This window comes from Pituophis catenifer, unplaced genomic scaffold (assembly GCF_029215685.1).
Source record: "Pituophis catenifer annectens isolate HBS135680 unplaced genomic scaffold, rPitCat1.0.hap2 SCAF_1, whole genome shotgun sequence".
Classification (NCBI taxonomy): Eukaryota; Metazoa; Chordata; class Lepidosauria; order Squamata; family Colubridae; genus Pituophis; species Pituophis catenifer.
Window position 1 is genome coordinate 83,793,521 of NW_027256881.1, and position 17,641 is coordinate 83,811,161.

The window sequence follows — 17,641 nt, forward strand, 5'->3', positions numbered from 1 at the left end:
CGGGACAGAGGTTGTTCCTCTGTCCTGGTCCTATTAGATCTCTCAGCGGCTTTTGATACCATTGACCATGGTATCATGCTGCACCAGTTGGAAGGGTTGGGGGTGGGAGGCACCGTACTACGGTGGTTCTCCTCCTTTCTCTCCGACCGGTCGCAGTCTGTGTTGACAGGGGGGCAGAGGTCGACCCCGAGGCCCCTTATATGTGGGGTGCCACAAGGATCGGTCCTCTCGCCCCTTTTGTTCAACATTTATGTGAAGCTGCTGGGTGAGATCATCTGTGGATTTGGGGTGCAATGCCATCTGTACGCTGATGACACTCAACTGTACATCTCCACCCCAAACCACCCCAACGATGCCCTTGAAGTGATGTCCCAGTGTCTGGAGGCCATGTGGGTCTGGATGGGGAGGAACAGGCTTCGACTCAACCCTTCCAAGACCGAGTGGCTGTGGATGCCGGCATCCCGATATAGCCAGCTGGTGCCATCGCTGACTATTGGGGGCGAGTCATTGACTGTTACCGGGAGGATTTTTCATCAGGTTTGCCTGATCCACCAGTTGCGTCCCTTTCTGGATCGGGGCTCGTTACGCACGGTTACTCATGCCCTCGTCACCTCCCGTCTGGACTATTGTAACGCTCTCTACATGGGGCTCCCCTTGAAGAGCACTCGGAGGCTCCAACTGGCGCAGAGTGCGGCCGCGCGGGTAGTGATGGGAGCGACGTGGCGCTCCCATGTAACACCTCTCCTGCACGAGCTGCACTGGCTCCCGGTGGTCTTCCGAGTGCGCTTCAAGGTTTTGGTTATCACCTTTAGAGAGCTCCATGGCTTAGGACCTGGTTATTTACGGGACTGCCTGCTACCACCAATAGCCTCCCACCGACCAGTAAGCTCCCATAGAGAGGGGCTCCTCCGGGTGCCGTCGGCCAAACAATATCGACTGGCGGCCCCCAGGGGGAGAGCCTTCTCTGTGGGGGCACCTACTATCCGGAACGAGCTGCCCCCGGAGATACGGAGGATCCCGGATCTGCGTACCTTCCGTCGCGCGCTTAAGACGTTCCTATTTCATCAAGCTGGCCTGACCTAAATTTTCCTCTTTTAAATGGGAATTTTAAATTTGGTTTTAAATTATTGGGGTTTTAAAATGATTCAGCCAAATTTATTTAATCTGTTTTATCTCTATTTTAAATTTTGTATTTACATGTTTTATTTTATGGCTGTTCACCGCCCTGAGTCCTTCGGGAGTAGGGCGGTATACAAATTTAATAAATAAATAAATAAATAAATAAATAAATAAATAAATAAATAAACAAACAAACAAACTAATTAAAAAATGGAGTGTAGATAGGCTAATCAGCAGCAACAGTTTTTACTCCATTAATAGAGGTAGTCCTCAACTCACAACCATTTGTTTAGAGATCATTTGAAGTTATAATGGCACTGAAAAAAATGACTTACAACCGGACTTCACTCTTACAATTGTTATAGCATCCCCTCAGTCATGTGATCCACATTTGGGCCCTTAGCAACCGGCATGTATTTATGATGGTTTCAATGTCCTATAGTTATTTCATCACTATTTGTAACCTTCCCAACCAGCTTCCAACAAGCAAAGTTGGGGGGGGGGGGAAGGGAGGAGTGGGATTTGTTTAATGACGTGATTCTCTTAAATTGCAGCGATTTGCTTAACAACTGTGGCAAAACAATCATAAAGGTGAGTGTGGTTCACTTAACACTCCGTTAACTCCGTTGTTACAGCCTCAAACCCTTACAGCTTCAACCTCAAACTGTCTACCGTGGACCTCACCCCATTCCTAAGAGATCCATAAAGGGGGCGGTGCATAAGCGCACCAGCGTGCCTAACCCTGTCCTACTGTCCCCATTTATTTGTACTAACTTCCTTTGTTTATGTTTATTTTTATACCTGTATCTGCTATCTTGTACATTCATGTTTGACAAATAAATAAATAAATAAACAAATGCCTTGCTTAACAACAGAAATTCTGGTTCCAATTGTGGTCTTGAGTCAAATACTATCTGTATTATTTTATTAACTGTGCTTCTATGTGTCAATCTTGTGATGTAGTGCTGGTTGATAGGGGGATATCATCACACTATATTGACTGAAAAAAAACCCCTTTCCACCGATGATTTATAATAAAGCATCTCCACATCTGTAGCTGAAAGGGTTGCAGAAACCTCCTGTGGAATCCTTGTTGCTCTCTGAGCTTGGTTGTTCGCTTGATGATGATGTTTACCTAGTTGGGCAATGAAAAGTCTGCAAGCAAACACCAAATCCAGAATGGGACATTGTGCTTTATGGCCACATAGCTTAGGGACAGAACTTCTGGTCCCAATTATTGTGCTAACCAAATGCATTAAAAAGAAACAACTTTTAAAAGACGTTAGTCTGAAAACTCTTGTAGCAATTTCTGACATTCAGAATCTCTCATTGTTACATTAACCCATATAGCTTGTTTATGAACGGCATTCTGTTCTAATGAACAGCAAAATTAAAATTGCAGGGATGTGTTTTTCCTTTGCCAGGCAATGAGATAATAGGATTGTTTTTCTTCTCCCCAAATCTCATCCCTGATCTGTGCCATTTTGGCACCTTTAATCTAGGAATGGACTAAAAATAGTGAAAGGCTTGTACAAATAATTGTAATAGAAAACTTTATTGCAATTAAGATGCAAACATAATGCAAAAGTCAATGGAAAGCTAGTCGATTTTTATATAAGTGACATCACTTAAAAAGGCATTGATGCAATACTAAATAGAGATCAAAACAATACTTTAAAAAACAGCATTTAAAAAAACTCTGTTCTATATATCTAAACCACAGTCTAGTAAAAAAGATATTGTTTTCTCATCAGTGAATTTAAGAAACTATTCCAGAAAATACTATTATTTTTTCTTCCCTGGAGGTTTCCCGCCCTTTTTTTTCTGCACATCTGGGCTTTTCTTCTCTTGCTCTGCTCGAAGGGCGGCTTCTTCAGCTGCTTGTGCTTCTAGTTTTAAACGTTCAGCCTCCAGTAGTTTTGCTCTGTATGCGTCTCGGATTCCAAAGATCCTGCCTCGTGCTTCATCTAAGGATGCCTGTCCAAAAATAAATATACACGCTTCATGCGCAATCAGTACGTATGTATGTATATATGTATGTCTTTCTCTCTCTCACTCTCTCTCTAGTGTATGCGTAAAACATGAGGCCTTCTCATAAAATAATGACCAGAAATATGTCTACTTTTCTCTCTTTCTCTCTCTTTCTCTCTCTGCCCATATACATGTATACACAGACACCTCTGGCAATTATGGCATCAGAAGGGGTTCATGTATTCTAAAATTACTTATGTCTTTTCCTTTTTGTCTCTTTATTAAGCCAATTGTCTATATTGTAGAATTATTTACACTAAGAAAAAAAATATTTTCCTTTTGTACATATTCTGTATATATTTTTAAAAGAACACATATATAGATAGCCTTCACTTACTGAATGCCCTGTTTGAAGTTATGATGAGGACTGAAAAAGTAAGTTTATGACCAGTCTTTGAAGTTGTGGCTGTTGCAGCAATGTCCCCACGGTCAAGTGATGTCAATTCCAGTGCTTTGCAATGGGCATGCGTGTACAACAGTTGCGCTGCCCTGCAGTCACATGATCGCCATTTATGATCTTCACAGCCATTTCCAACCACCAGTCAATGGGGGAGCCAGCACCAAGGAGCAAGTCATGATCATGAGATATTGTGCTTAAACATCTGTGGTGATTTCATTAACAACCACATGAAACTGATGTCATAAATTTGGTGCAGTCCCACCACATTTCACTCTGGGACCATGTCACTTAGTGACAGAATTGCCAGTCCTAATCGTGGTTGGTACTTGAGGATTACCTGTAGTCCTTAAATGATTTTATTTTATGTCATTTCTTTGAAAGTTAAGATTACAATTATTTAGTGAAGACGTCAGTATTATTCCTCACTTCAGAGTACTAGCATAGCCTGCTCTATATTATCTGTTACTTCCTTCCACAATTGTAAAATATTCTTTAGTTTTCTTGAAATGGTATTTGCTAATCAATCAAGAGGGCTATGCTTTGAAATTATTTGAACGAAGTGCTTGAGACCTCATGCAAGGACAGCATCTACCTGATATTTGTTAGACTGACCTATAATTGAATCAAAAGCTGCTGCATCCTCTTTAAACTCTTGGGGAGAAGCCTAAAAACAGCTGATCTGCTTAAATGAGATTAGAGAGGTGCTATGCTCACGCAAGATCCAAAGCCTCTCTTCCAGATTATTTGGAAAGTATGAGGAACTCTAATTACAATGTTATTCATCACCAAACTCTTGCTGCCCATAAAAAGGATTGGTTGCTTTTATGCTTATTATTGTGTTTATTTTAATATTAAATTCTTTACTTTGTGTTGAAGTAGTTTTGTCTGTTCATTTAAAAAGCAAATAATTTGTCGTCATTTAAAATTAGGACATAATAAGATACCATTCCCATAAACCACTACTGAATAACTTCATTACCAGACAAGATGAATTTAGTTTTGTTATCTCAGTAAAATGTTCTCATACTGAATTATTAGATGTTTAATAAACACTGTTTTATACTAAATATTAGTTAAACGTGAGTTTAACAGCTGCTTTTTCAGACCCAGCACTTATTCTAAATTGTCTCCCAAGCCAATATGTCAAAACTGGAAAGATAATAGGAGTTAATTTAGAAGTATGTTTGGAAATTTGTAGAGTAAAATATCTGATGATCAGAATTCCTAACAAAGCCACAATAGTAAGAATTGATACATTAAAGAAGTTGTCAGTAATAAGCAAACTCACTTGTAAATCTTCATACATTTCCAGGACATTTTGCTTCACCTGATTCCTTGCCATGCGTTCTTGCTGCCTATGTTCCAGAACCAGTTCTCGAAAATATCTAAAAGTATTTATTTCCTCTGTTTTACGCATCTCTTGCTGTTGGATAATGGTCTCATTCTTCATGATGGGCACGGCCAGTGTTTTTCTGAAGGTAAAAAGAGATATCTACCAATATCTACCAATATTGTCTTTATAAGGCATCTTAATTTTTGTGCAGCTTCAAGATCCAGGTATATTTCCACATGAATAGGAAACACCTCAATTATAAACCCAGTGAAGGCACCATGAGTTGCTAATTGAAGCGGCACCAACAGAATATAAGTTAAATACTTAAAATAATTAACAGTTAGAACAGGGGTGTCAAACTCAATTTCATTGAGGGCCGCATCAGGGTTGTGTTTGACTTCAGGGGGCTGGGGTGGGCGTGGCCAGAATAGGCATGGCCAGTTTGGCGTCACTCGTGTCGGGGGAGCACCTGTGATGGCCCAAGCTCTCTGCCAGCAAAAATAGGCTCCCGAGCTCCATTTTCGGCTGCAATGGCCTCCTGCAACCCTCTTCCAGCGAAAATGGAGCTCAGGAGTGCTGCCCAGAGCCTCCCAAGCTCCATTTTCACTGGCAGAGGCACTGCGAGCTGTCCTTCACTATTTCCAGGGTGGCTCTGTGGGCCAGATCTAAGCACCCTGCAGGCCGAATTCAGCCACCGGGCCTTGAGTTTGACACCCCTGAGTTAGAAGTTAAAATTATTGACAGAATAGCCTACCCATCCAGAGTCACCTTGAAGGGGAGATGGGAAGCATAAAAATTTAATTAATAAATAAAAATAAAATAACGAACAGTGCTTTGGTCTAGCTATGTAAAATGTAGTGCCACTTACTTAATATAGGGCGCAAGGTCTATAGGGGCCCATTCCTTCCGCTGAATGGCTAAGCCTGCTTCAGGAATTGTAGGTAATACTTCAGAAAGAGGAGAAACATTTTTTATCAAGATAGCAACAACTGAATTAGCTTGCAGCAGATGTACATTCTGTTTTCTAATACAGAATATTTAAAACCACCAGTACTTTACAGGGAGAATTCTTCAAACTTCATCAAAATGTTATCAGCAGTTTACACTGGCATTATAGTGGTGCAGTCTTTCGTGGCTGGTATCAATTTGGCAGTCTGGTCTTTAGGGTTTAGTGACTGTGGTCTGATTTCCTATCACTTTGCCAGCAATTGTGGCTCATATCTTCAAAAGCAAAGCAGTCTGCTATGTTATGCAGACCCACAGACAGCTAAGCAAAGACTGACTGGGCTCCTGCCTTAATTGCCAGTATGTTGATATTGTTATATGACAATTTTGATCTAGAAATAGAAGTACGTAGCAGTGAGTATAATTGCACAGTGGCATACTAAATTGAATTTGCTGTGATTGCGATGAACTCCTTGATTAACTTTGAGATCTCTTCCTTATTTCTGAACAGATTATTGCCATTATCAAAACTGACAGATTTCTGCTATTTGATTGGCAGTGCATCTGTGTTTGCAGGCCAATTCTGTACATATGAGATCACAGAGGAAGTGACCTAAGCTTTTTCTTTGTGAACTGTTGAGTCACAAACGTACTGCAGCACCTCAGAACACTAGAAAGAGGAAACAGGTCAATATACAACATCTTTTAATATAATGGGATCCACACAACTTTATCAAAAAATGTCTGACAACATAGTCACATGATCAGTACAATCTATGAAAAGCATAACACACCCAGACTTCAAAAAATCCCAGAAAAAACCAATTGACTATTACAACCACACAGCATCACTGTAGTACTCAAACCAACACTTGTCCTTTACAATATTTTAAGCAAACAGAAATCCCAGTAGCTAAAGAAATAAAAACAGAGGCCATCTACAATACACAGTGCAAGAACTGTAACGACTATGATGTAGAGCAGACAGGCAGAAGACTAGCAGAGCACATCTGCAAACATCACTTAACTGAGAGAAGAGACAATGAAAACTTCTTAATTTCACAATACATGGAAAGATTCGACCGTAGTTTTAATTGGGAAACTATTACGTAGCTTCTTAGAACAAGCCAAATAAAAAAAAGCGGCTAGGGAATTCCTGGACATTCAGACAAAGCAGCCATCAATAGTCACATAGAGGTAACCACATTTATGAACTGTTCAAAAGAGGTAATAAAAGACTTAGAAAGGAAACAAACAGACTAGAACACATTCTCTCCGGCAGCCAACACACCAAACACACAATCAGGCTGAAAACAATACTGTAATCAAGGAACCACCATGAAGGAAACTATATTGCTACCAAAACTGGCAGGGCAAGCCACTGTACATAAACAGGCAGCAAACCTCACATTCACTTGAACTGCTGATATTACCTCATGAATAACAAAACATCTGCAAGCAACCAACCAAGTTCAGAGAGCACCAGAAACTCCTCAATTCAACTTTGTGCTACAGACATTCTCTTCTATTGATACTTTAGAACAGTGTTTCCCAACCTTGGTAGCTTGAAGATGGGTGGACTTCAACTCCCAGAATCCCCCAGCCAGCAGCGCTGGCTGGGGGATTCTGGGAGTTGAAGTCCACCCATCTTCAAGCTACCAAGGTTGAGAAATACTGCTTTAGAAAGTATGCCAAGTCCCAAGGCAATTCAGAAAGTGTAGATTGCAGGAAGTTATAGAGAATGACACATTGTGGAACAGGAGTTAATGGAGCAGATGTGAAGCCTTATACTGCTGTGACCCTGCAGAGCTTATTCTCTAAAAAAAAAAGTTTCCCCATTTCTTTGTATGTTGAGCACATTGTTGCTTTTTCACCTCTGCCAATAACTGACAGAAAAAAAAATCAGCTCAACTTTAACTTTGCTCATTTCCACAAATTATAAGTGGAAATATTGATTCCCTCACGCCACTTCTAGAGCATAGAATAGTTCGAAGGGACCTTGGAAAATGGAGGTCTTCTAGTCCAAAGGGTCTCCAGGAGACGCTATACCCATGATGGTGAACCTATGGCACGCGTGCCACAGGTGGCGTGTGTAGCCATATCAGTGGGCATGTGAACTCAGCTCCAGCTGATTTTCGGGTCTTCTGGGCCTTCCAGAAGTAAGGAAACAAGCTGTTTCCTGCCTCTGGAGGACCTCCGGGGGGTGTGGGGTGTGGGGAAAGCCGTTTTTGCCCTTCCCGGACTCCTAGAGAGGCCCTGGAGCCAGGTGAGAAAGAAAAACGGGCCTACCGGGCCATCGTGTGCCAAGAGCGGGGGGAGGGGGGTTGTGCATGCATGCGCGTGGCACATAGAATTATGGGTATAGACATGCGCACATGCCACCCCCATCCCCCCTCCTGGCACACAATGGCAAAAGGATTAGCCATCACTGCCCCATTCCATTTCAAACCAAGGGCTGTCCAGTCTCTTTTTGAAAACCTCCAGTGATGAAGCACCCATAACTTCTGAAGGCAAGCTATTCCATTGGTTGACTGCTCTCACCGTTAGGAATTTTCTCCTTAGTTTTAGGTTGCTTCTCTCCCTGGTTAGTTTGCACCCATTGTTTCTTGTTTTTCAATTCTGTAGTTGAATGACATGCAACATTCTCCTTTCTATGATTTTGAAATCTCCATGACAAAGCTTTTCTTTCATGAATGCTTAATATCATGTTTGTATTGCCCATGCATACCTGTTTCCCTTGAACCTGTAGAAGGACTGGCATTCTCAGTCTCAGCTTCCATCAGGTTTTTTTTAATGCACTCATTAATATAACGTACACGTTCTTGAGCAGCCTGGGAAACAGAGATTTGTTGCAGAAAATTAGAAAAACAAACCTGCATGTTCTGTTACCTATCAAGCCATTTTGACACAGAAACATTTTAATATTTACAGAATATACATTGAACAACAAATTAATTTTATAGATGGATAGGCCTAAAATACCTAATGTAGTCATAAGTATCAGTATATCCTTGCTTTGGGAGCTTCTACAATCTACTTGGAAATAAAATACAATACAAATCTAATAAGAACTTCATAAATTTTTCAAATAGTTTTTTCTCCAAATATGTTTTTATATAATACTGTCAAAGGCATCTGCATGATTCCAATAGCCAGTCCACTGGCATATAAACAGGAACTGAATGACTGCCTTTTGAACTGTTCTTACGAATAGCTATGAAACATAAAATACACAGTAGAGCTGCAATTGGTAATTTTTTAAATTACAGAAATATACCTTCATTTCCCATGTAAAACAGGCCTTAAGCAACAAGAAATGGTTTGCAAATGAGCAGTTTGATACAGTGTTTTCAATTCTGTGCCCTAGCATTAATAGGAGTTAAGCATGAATTTGCTTTTCAGATTAGGGATGTGCAGCATCTGCAACTGATTTATTGACTACAAGAAAGCCTTTGATTGTGATCATGACAAGTTGTTGCAAAGTCCTTTAAAGCCTGGGGATGCCAACATAACTGGTCGACTTGATGCAGTTGCTATACACTCGACAGGAAATTACTGTGCAGACACTGATTGGTACAAGTTAAGAGAAAGGCGTACAGCAAAGTTGCATTTTTTCACCGTTCTTATTCAACATGTATGCCAAAGAGATTACGAGAAGCTGGCATTTTTGAAGAATCAAAAATTGGAGTAAAGATTGGCAAAAGGAACATCAGCAGTCTTTGATAAGCACAATTCTCCTCTCAGAAACCAAAGAAGGCCTGAAGCATCTGATCAAAAGGATTAAAAAAGAAAGCAAGAAATTTGGCCTCTACCCGAACACCAAAGACCAAGTTTATGATCATTGTGAGGAATGGAAATGTCAAAATAACAATTGACGGTGAAGAGATTGAATGTGTTAAAAGAATTCACTTTCCTGCAATAACAGGTTGAGACAGGTGTACCATGAAAAACTAGACAGGAAGAAAATTGATTTGGAAAATGTGGAGAGAGCTGGTCTATAGCATAGCTGAGAATCAGATGCACCTGAATGGATAGCAGCAGCAGCATTCTGGATCTGAAGACGAAAGATGCCTTGGAATATGGAGACATATGCATGGAGCATCTTTCTACAGTTTCTTAAACCAAATGGGATTTTTTCCTGGATTTGCATTGCAAACATTATTCTAAGAAAAGATGCAGCTGTTTTAAGGAATTGCAGACTGGTGCTATGTCAATCCCTCCAAAGTACTTTCCTCTTTTGAAAATTAAGTTCTACACAGCCTTATTTCAGATAAAATTAAATCCAATTACCTCTCACTTCAAAATAGCTAAGGGCTCATAAAGGCTGAGGGATGAACGACTTATAATGCTTGCATATTAACAGATTAACAGAGTTGGAAAGGATCTTGTACGTCATCTAGTCCAACCCTCCATCCAAGCAGGAGATCCAAGCACTAGGCATAAAACTCCTTCATGTTTCATCTTAAAAATTCAAAGATGGAACAGTTCTTCAAACCGATTGATAAAAAGGCAAGTAACAGAAAATAAATGTTAAGGTCAATCACTAAGCAGGAATGAAGAATGAAGATCAGAGCATATGATGTGATGTGATAAAACATGTCTCAATTAAAAAAAAAAAATTATCAAAATATAACACAGTTGAGGGATGTACAATCCAGCTGTTTGGGAAAGCAAAACAAAAGTTCAAATCAGACAGAGATGAAGAAGGCTTAATATGCAATCAAATTCTGACAATGTGTTCTAGTTCTTCTCTGAAATGTGATCTAATACCAACTATTCCATCAAGTTATATAAGATGGTGAGAAGAAAATGAAGGATTTATTCTATGATTCTGCCAGAGGACCAATTTCCATTCTACTTAATCAATATGAGAATGTTATAAAAGTAAGAAAGGAAGCACTATTTTTTTTCCCTTTTGTATTGTGTTGTTTAGATTATAAACATATGAGCTGGGACTCATTTATTACTGATCTCATTACTGTGCAACTTCTCTGGCAGACTTTTCTCTCTGAAACACAATAAAAATAACATAACAAAATGTTTCATGCTGTCTCAGTATATCTAGCTTTCCAGCATCATGAAATTTGCAGGGGAGGGGAAGCAAACATTAGTTTCAGCTGGATAGGTTATATTCGGAGCGTGCTAATATATTATTTGGTAAATATTTGATAGCTTATATTTCAAGTTCAGACAAGGCTGCCTATATTTTAGAATACAGAGTAACAGAGTTGGAAGGGACCTAGGAGGTCTTCTAGCCCAATCACCTGCATAGGCAGGAAACCCTATACTACTTCAGACAAATGGTTATCCAATATCTTCTTAAAAATTTCTAGTGTTGGAGCAGTCACAACTTCTGGAGGCAAGTTGTTCCACTGATTAATTGTTCTAGCTATCAGGAAACTTCTCCTTAACTCTAGGTTGTTTCTCTCCTTGATTAGTTTCCATCCATTGCTTCTTGTCCTGCCCTCAGGTGCTTTGGAGAATAGCTTGACTCCCTCTTCTTTGTGGCAGCCCCTGAGATATTGGAACACTGCTATCATGTCTCCCCTAGTCCTTCTTTTCAGTTCCTGCAACCGTTCTTCATATGTTTTAGCCTCCAGTCCCCTAATCATCTTGGTTGCTCTTCTCTGCACTCTTTCTAAAATCTCCACATCTTTTTTTATATTGTGGCGACCAAAACTGGATGCAGTATTCCAAGTGTGGCGTTACCATGACTTTTACATGACTTTCAGTTTCTTGTTCCTCCTCTGTATTTCCTTGCTACTTTGAATTTTAACTATTAATTGGGAGTATCAAAACTAAGGAGGATATGAAATCACAATTAGCATAGCTAAAGTTGTCCAATGTAAAAAGTTGTAGCGCACATGTAGAATGAAACAACAAAGAGTCATCAGTGACAAGAAAAATATGGCTTTGTAATAGATGTGTGAACCATAAACTGGCATCATATCCAATCCAGATTTGGCTGATCTTCTCTTGCTAGTAGTCTTGCCAGCAATTATGAAGTCCTTGGTCCCAAGCCAACACAGATTTCAATCTGGCAGGAAAGGATGAAATCTAGTCAATAAGACATCCAATTCTCCTTTGCCATGGTTGTTTTCCTAATTAGAAACTGACTATCCAGCCTCACAGACTCTGGTTCCAGAGCATGGCAAGTTCCTTATAATGCTCCTTTAACTATATTGGCCTATGGTGGGTCCTTGGTGCTCTCTGAGCTTGATTGTTTTCTTGAAGATGTTGAGCCGAAGTGGCGCAGTGGTTAGGGTGCAGTACTGCAGCTACTTCAGCTGACTGCTAGTTCAGCAGATCAGCAGATCAAATCTCACAGGCTCAAGGTTGACTCAGCCTTCCATCCTTCCGAGGTGGGTAAAATGAGGACCCAGATTGTTGGGGGCAATATGCTATTTAGTATACTGTCTTTGATGTAAGCCGCCCAGAGTCCTCAGAGAGTGGGCGGCATAGAAATATGACAAATAAATAAATAAATAAATAAATACATACATACATACATACATACATACATACCCAAAATAGGTAACATCTTCAGTGCTGATGTTATCTAGTTTAGGTAATAAAATGTCTGCAAGAAAACAACCAAGCTCAGAGAGCACCAAGGACCTCTTATTTCAATCCTGAGCTATATTCTCCTTTATTGATATTGGCCTGTATACAGTATATGCAATTGTGACAGTGTTGAAGATATTAATCTATTAGGATTTGGTTTACATTACTAGCATGTGGCCAGAAATAACACAGCTTAGGTTTTAGGCTGAGTAGTTTAATTATTATTTGCTTTGCAACTGAAAATATGAGTCATTGGATGAAAGCAAACACATGGATGAATGATTCATGTCACAACATTCAGCTGCTGTGTTTGAAATGACAGCACCAGAAACAAAAATATCAATATTTTTGCCTTTAGATTATACAACTCAAGAGTTGTTTAACTGCTAGCAGTTGAGTAATAAAATTTGGGTACATTAAACTAACACACACAATAAAGCAGTTTTGAAAGCAATTGGAAATGAGACCAGATGAGTAACTTTCAGCAGAAAACTATAAGATCTCGTTTGTAATTTGAGATTATATTGCATTTGTAATGAGTTTGATGCTTGGTGCAGAATGTTCTCTTAAAAAGAGCTTTTCTGGAGTGGACCTAAAATCCACCTGTAGAATGTTCTATTTTCAGTGAATGCATGGAAATGATCACATTTAACAAAGGATTTTTTTTTTTTAGATTTAATATACATTGCTAGTGAGAATAGCATCATAGGCGGTGGTAGAACTAGATGACCTTCACTGATCTTGAAACAGTTAAGCAGGGTCAGATCTATTCAATACTTAAATGGAAGCTCACTAGGAAATGCTAAAGCGATAAGACTTTGCTGGGAAATATATATTTAAAAAATCCTGGAAGAAGGCAGGGACAAAACACTTTCATATTGATTCCAAACACAGATATGTCTAATAGTCATTATGAGCTGATTTCAGGTGGAAGCAGACTTACTGATAACAGCTCAATTAATATTTCACATTAAAGTGGGTTTAAAGTAAACCATGGAATTATAGCCTAATAGTGATGAAGGGAGAAAATGATGATATAATTAGTAGGCTGAACATAGTATTGGAGTAAGAATTGTAAATCGAAATTAGTGAACAACCACATCAGATCTTGACATGAATATGTAGTCTTGCCAGCAATTATGAAGTCCTTGGTCCCAAGCCAACACATAAACTGAGATTTCAATCTGGCAGGAAAGGATGAAACCTAGTCAATAAGACATCCAATTCTCCTTTGCCATGGTTGTTTTCCTAATTAGGAACTGACTATCCAGCCTCACAGACTCTGGTTCCAGAACATTGAAAAAAATTACTAATGACTGTTTTTCACACTTATATCCTTTGCAGCATCCCTTTGGTCACGTGATCAAAATTCAGATGCTTGGCAACTGGTTAATATTTATGACAGTTGCAATGTCCCAAGGTCATGTGATCAGCTTTTGTGACCTTCTGACAAGCAAAGTCAATGGGGAAGCCAGATTCACTTAACAACGTTACTAACTTAACATCTGCAATGATTCACCTAACAACTGTGGCAAAAAAGGTCGTAAAAACTCACTTAACAAATATTTCACATAGCAACATAAATTTTGGGCTCAATTATGGTAGGAAATTGAAGACTACCTGTATTACTATAAGGTAAGGACAACTGTCTCCAAGTTGTATACAAATATTTGTTTTCAATTACAGCTGTCAAGATCAGCCTATGGTGTCTTCCTAACTCAAAAGTCTATAGTGGAATTCAGGAATTTCTTTATTTGAAATTTAGATTTTATTTCCGCTATCAGCACCAATAGAATTCAAAGACAGAAAAATGAGGTATATTCATTATTTCCCTAATCCTAAATCTTCTATGTATTTCCTGCATTTGGTACTGATAAATCACACTTGGGAATTGTTTTTTTTACCAGGTAAAAATTGCTGTTCCTCAGTAGTTTTCATGTTACATATTGAATAAAAGCATGACTCTGTTACCTTGATAGCTCTCCCTGGTTCTGCAGCCTCCCAAGCTTGCTTCATAGCCTTGATCTCATCTGCTCTCTCAGTATCTTTCTTCAGATCAACTGCATCTGTCTCATTTTGCTCAACAACAAGGCGCAAAATCCAAAAGGGTTTGTTGGGATCAGATTGCTGGAAAAGAAGTACACAGAGCAGAAGCAGACAGGCAGAAGTGGCTCTGTATCCACTGACTTTCAAATTCAGAATGTCTCCCAGAGAACTACTGTGATAGAATTGTATTGATAAATATAGGTAGTCCTCGAGATATGACTCTAATGAAGCCTGCCCATTAGGCTGCAAATCAAATTTTCATAAAATGAACCAGAGCCATTTTTATGACATTTTTTACCTTGCTTGTTAAGCAAGTCAACCAGGTTGTTAAATAATGAAGATTGGGCTTGTTGTTTGTTTTGGTTGTTAAGTGACTACTGCCATCATTAAATGAACCAAGAGGCTAGAGAATTTGCAGGGCTCCTCAGGTGGAACCTCTCAGGAGGGAAAGCTACTGTCCACCCATCAATTGTTTTGGAAAGGCCAGGTTGCCCTTCACCTCTGAAGGTCTGCAGCAACTCCAAGCAAGTGCCTGGACTTAAATTGGGGTGGGGGAATTAATTTGCAGGGCTCTAATGAAGCCGCTGGAGGGAACTACTGCTGCCTTCCCATCAGCTGTTCTACAAGCAATCTATAGTAGTACACACTAATACTCAAAGCAAAAGCGAACACAGTACACAATAGAGTACAGTACTGTGTAAGTGGTCTTTCCACAAACAATCTCAAACTACATGCCAACAAAATACAGTAGAATGCAAAGGAACTTTCCAATACCAAATCTGCTTTCTGAAGACACTGTCTTGTAGTTCTGGAAGGAATTCCAAAACAAATGCAAACAAATACAATGATATATTTTTTTAAAAAATATCTTTATAAAGTACTTACAAACAAAGCACAGAAGTTTGCAAAGTACTTACAAGTAAGAAAAGCAGTTTGTATTGACAAACAAGTGCAACATTATAACGAAAAAGAAACTTACAAAGGCAACTGTAGTCCTCAAGGCTACAGCAACAAAAGAAGCAAGTGGGACAGCAACAAGAGATTCACTCGTCTGGTCCTCTACTTGGTAGCAATGAGGAGTAGGCCGACTGTAAAGGCTCCAATATTGTTAGTGGGCCTGGTGGCTCAGCAGACTGATAGCATTGTGATTAACACCAGCTGTCTGCAATTACTGTAAGTTCGAATCTTACCAGGCTCAAGGTTGACTCAGCCTTCCATCATTTCTAAGGTAGGTAAATTGAAGACCCAGTTTGTGGGGGCAATAAGCTGACTTTGTATAAATATACAAAAGTATGAAGGCTATTGCTTAACGCATTGTAAGCCACCCTGAGTCTTCGGAGAAGGGTGGCATATAAATCAAATTAAAAAAAAAAAAGTCATGTGAACAATGGAAAAAAAACATGCTGACCATATGGGTCTTGGAAATTACCTGTCAGAACCATGGCGAGAAAAGGTAGTCATTAGACTAAAATAGCCACTGCTTCAGGAGTGACTGACTCCTGGTCAGTAACAGTAACAGGGTTGGAAGGGGCCTTGGAGGTCATCTAGTCCAACCCCCTGCTCACACAGACCACCTGTACTAGAGATTCGAACCACCGAACTGCCGACCTTCACATGACTGTAGAGGAATCTTGTGGGCTGCAATTTTGAACCTTTGTACTAAGGTGCACTTTTTGGATGCATTCATAACTCTGAATGGCAGTTTGTACCTCAAGGACTACCTGTATTGACAAATGCTGTGTATTGATGTTTTTTGATAAATGCATGTCTTAACTAATACTAGCAGTTAAACTGTCTTATAACAGAATAAGGATGGCTAAATATGAAGTTGAGCCAGTGAACTGGGATTTAACTCTAATGAGCAAAAGACCTTCATGAAATCAAACCATGTTAAAATACAACCTGGACGAATTCATATATTAGATGCAATTTAATGGGAAAAAGAGAAGATTGCAAGATGGATGAAGTTACAGTAGTGATGAGTACACTGTTGGAACATGTAAAGATTGAAAATCTTTCTATGTCATCTCTGAGAATCAACACCAACTTTTCACCCATCTTACAAAACGTGACTCTCATCAATGTTCAGTTTAAAAAAAATCTAAGCTATGCAATATGAATTTTAAAAACATATTTGTCAGTTTCTTATATGATCATCAATACAATTGAAAAAATGGGTACAGGTAGTCCTCACTTAACAATCCTAATTAGGACAGGTAAGTCTACTGCTAAATTACTGAAGCAGTCATTAAGAGAAACAACAACAGTCCCAGTTGCAGTTGTTAAATGAATCACCAGTGGTCCTTAAGCAAATCATCATGTGATCATAACTTGAGATTATCTGCTGGTTTCCTCACTGACTTTGCTTTTTGGAAGCTAGCTAGGAAGGTTGCAAATAGTAATCATGTGATTGTGTGTTTCCGTTTTCCTGTCTAATATGGGGAAGACAGGAACAGGCTAACAAGTAAACCCTAAGAAATCTGCATTTGCTTTGGACATTTACAATTTACAGTAATTTATTCTTACCTGTGGTTCTGGTCTAACAACAGTTACTGGTTTCTCTTTAGGTGCCTTTTCTGTTTTGTCAGTTGTTTTTTCCTTTGTTTTTCTAGTGGTTTTGGAAGAACCTGCAGACTTTTGACTTTCCAAATTGCTGTGGATGTCTGGACTTAAGACAGATATATTCTCTTCATGTTTCTCAACAGGACGAGCTGCATATAATTTTATTCAAATGACAATTTTAAACATTCATCATTTCAAACATTTGTGCTTGAATATCTTTTTTCAGATCCATATTTGGCATACCAAAAGTACACAGAGCTATAATCAACATTAAGTGAATGTTCTTTTCATGCAGGGTGACTTCTTGTCCCTTTCCACCCAATTTTCCAGAGCAGACCGGGGAGATGTTTAGGGTGGCACAGAGGGAGATTTGAAGCAAAAGCAACTTTCTGATAGACAGACAACTTTGGAATACAGTTCCTATTCTGTACTCTTATGCTGATGTGATGAGGTACCTATTCATATATACAAAATACATTCCACATACATTCAAAGAATTAACATTGAGACAAGTCCACAAAGCTAACATAAAAGCGGCAGTATTCCATTCAAAATTTCTATTTAATTAATAAAATTGAGTAGGGTCAGGGATTCTTGGCTTAAATATCCAGAAAAGGAGGCTAAAATATATCTCATATTTG

General features: G+C 39.2%; 1 protein-coding gene across 1 annotated transcript in view; it reads right to left on the bottom strand.

Annotated features, from left to right (window-relative positions):
• Positions 1–2,856: 2,856 nt before the first annotated feature.
• Positions 2,857–17,641, bottom strand: part of ADGB (androglobin) — an 88,886-nt gene continuing 74,101 nt past the window's right edge. Inside the window, exons 30-35 of the mRNA XM_070952022.1 lie at positions 16,965–17,149; positions 14,364–14,519; positions 8,557–8,659; positions 5,752–5,830; positions 4,839–5,022; positions 2,857–3,096 (exon numbers count right to left, since the gene is read on the bottom strand). Of these exons, the coding sequence (XP_070808123.1) occupies positions 2,905–3,096; positions 4,839–5,022; positions 5,752–5,830; positions 8,557–8,659; positions 14,364–14,519; positions 16,965–17,149 (899 nt within the window). The 3' untranslated portion in view covers positions 2,857–2,904. The remainder of the gene's footprint in view (positions 3,097–4,838; positions 5,023–5,751; positions 5,831–8,556; positions 8,660–14,363; positions 14,520–16,964; positions 17,150–17,641) is intronic.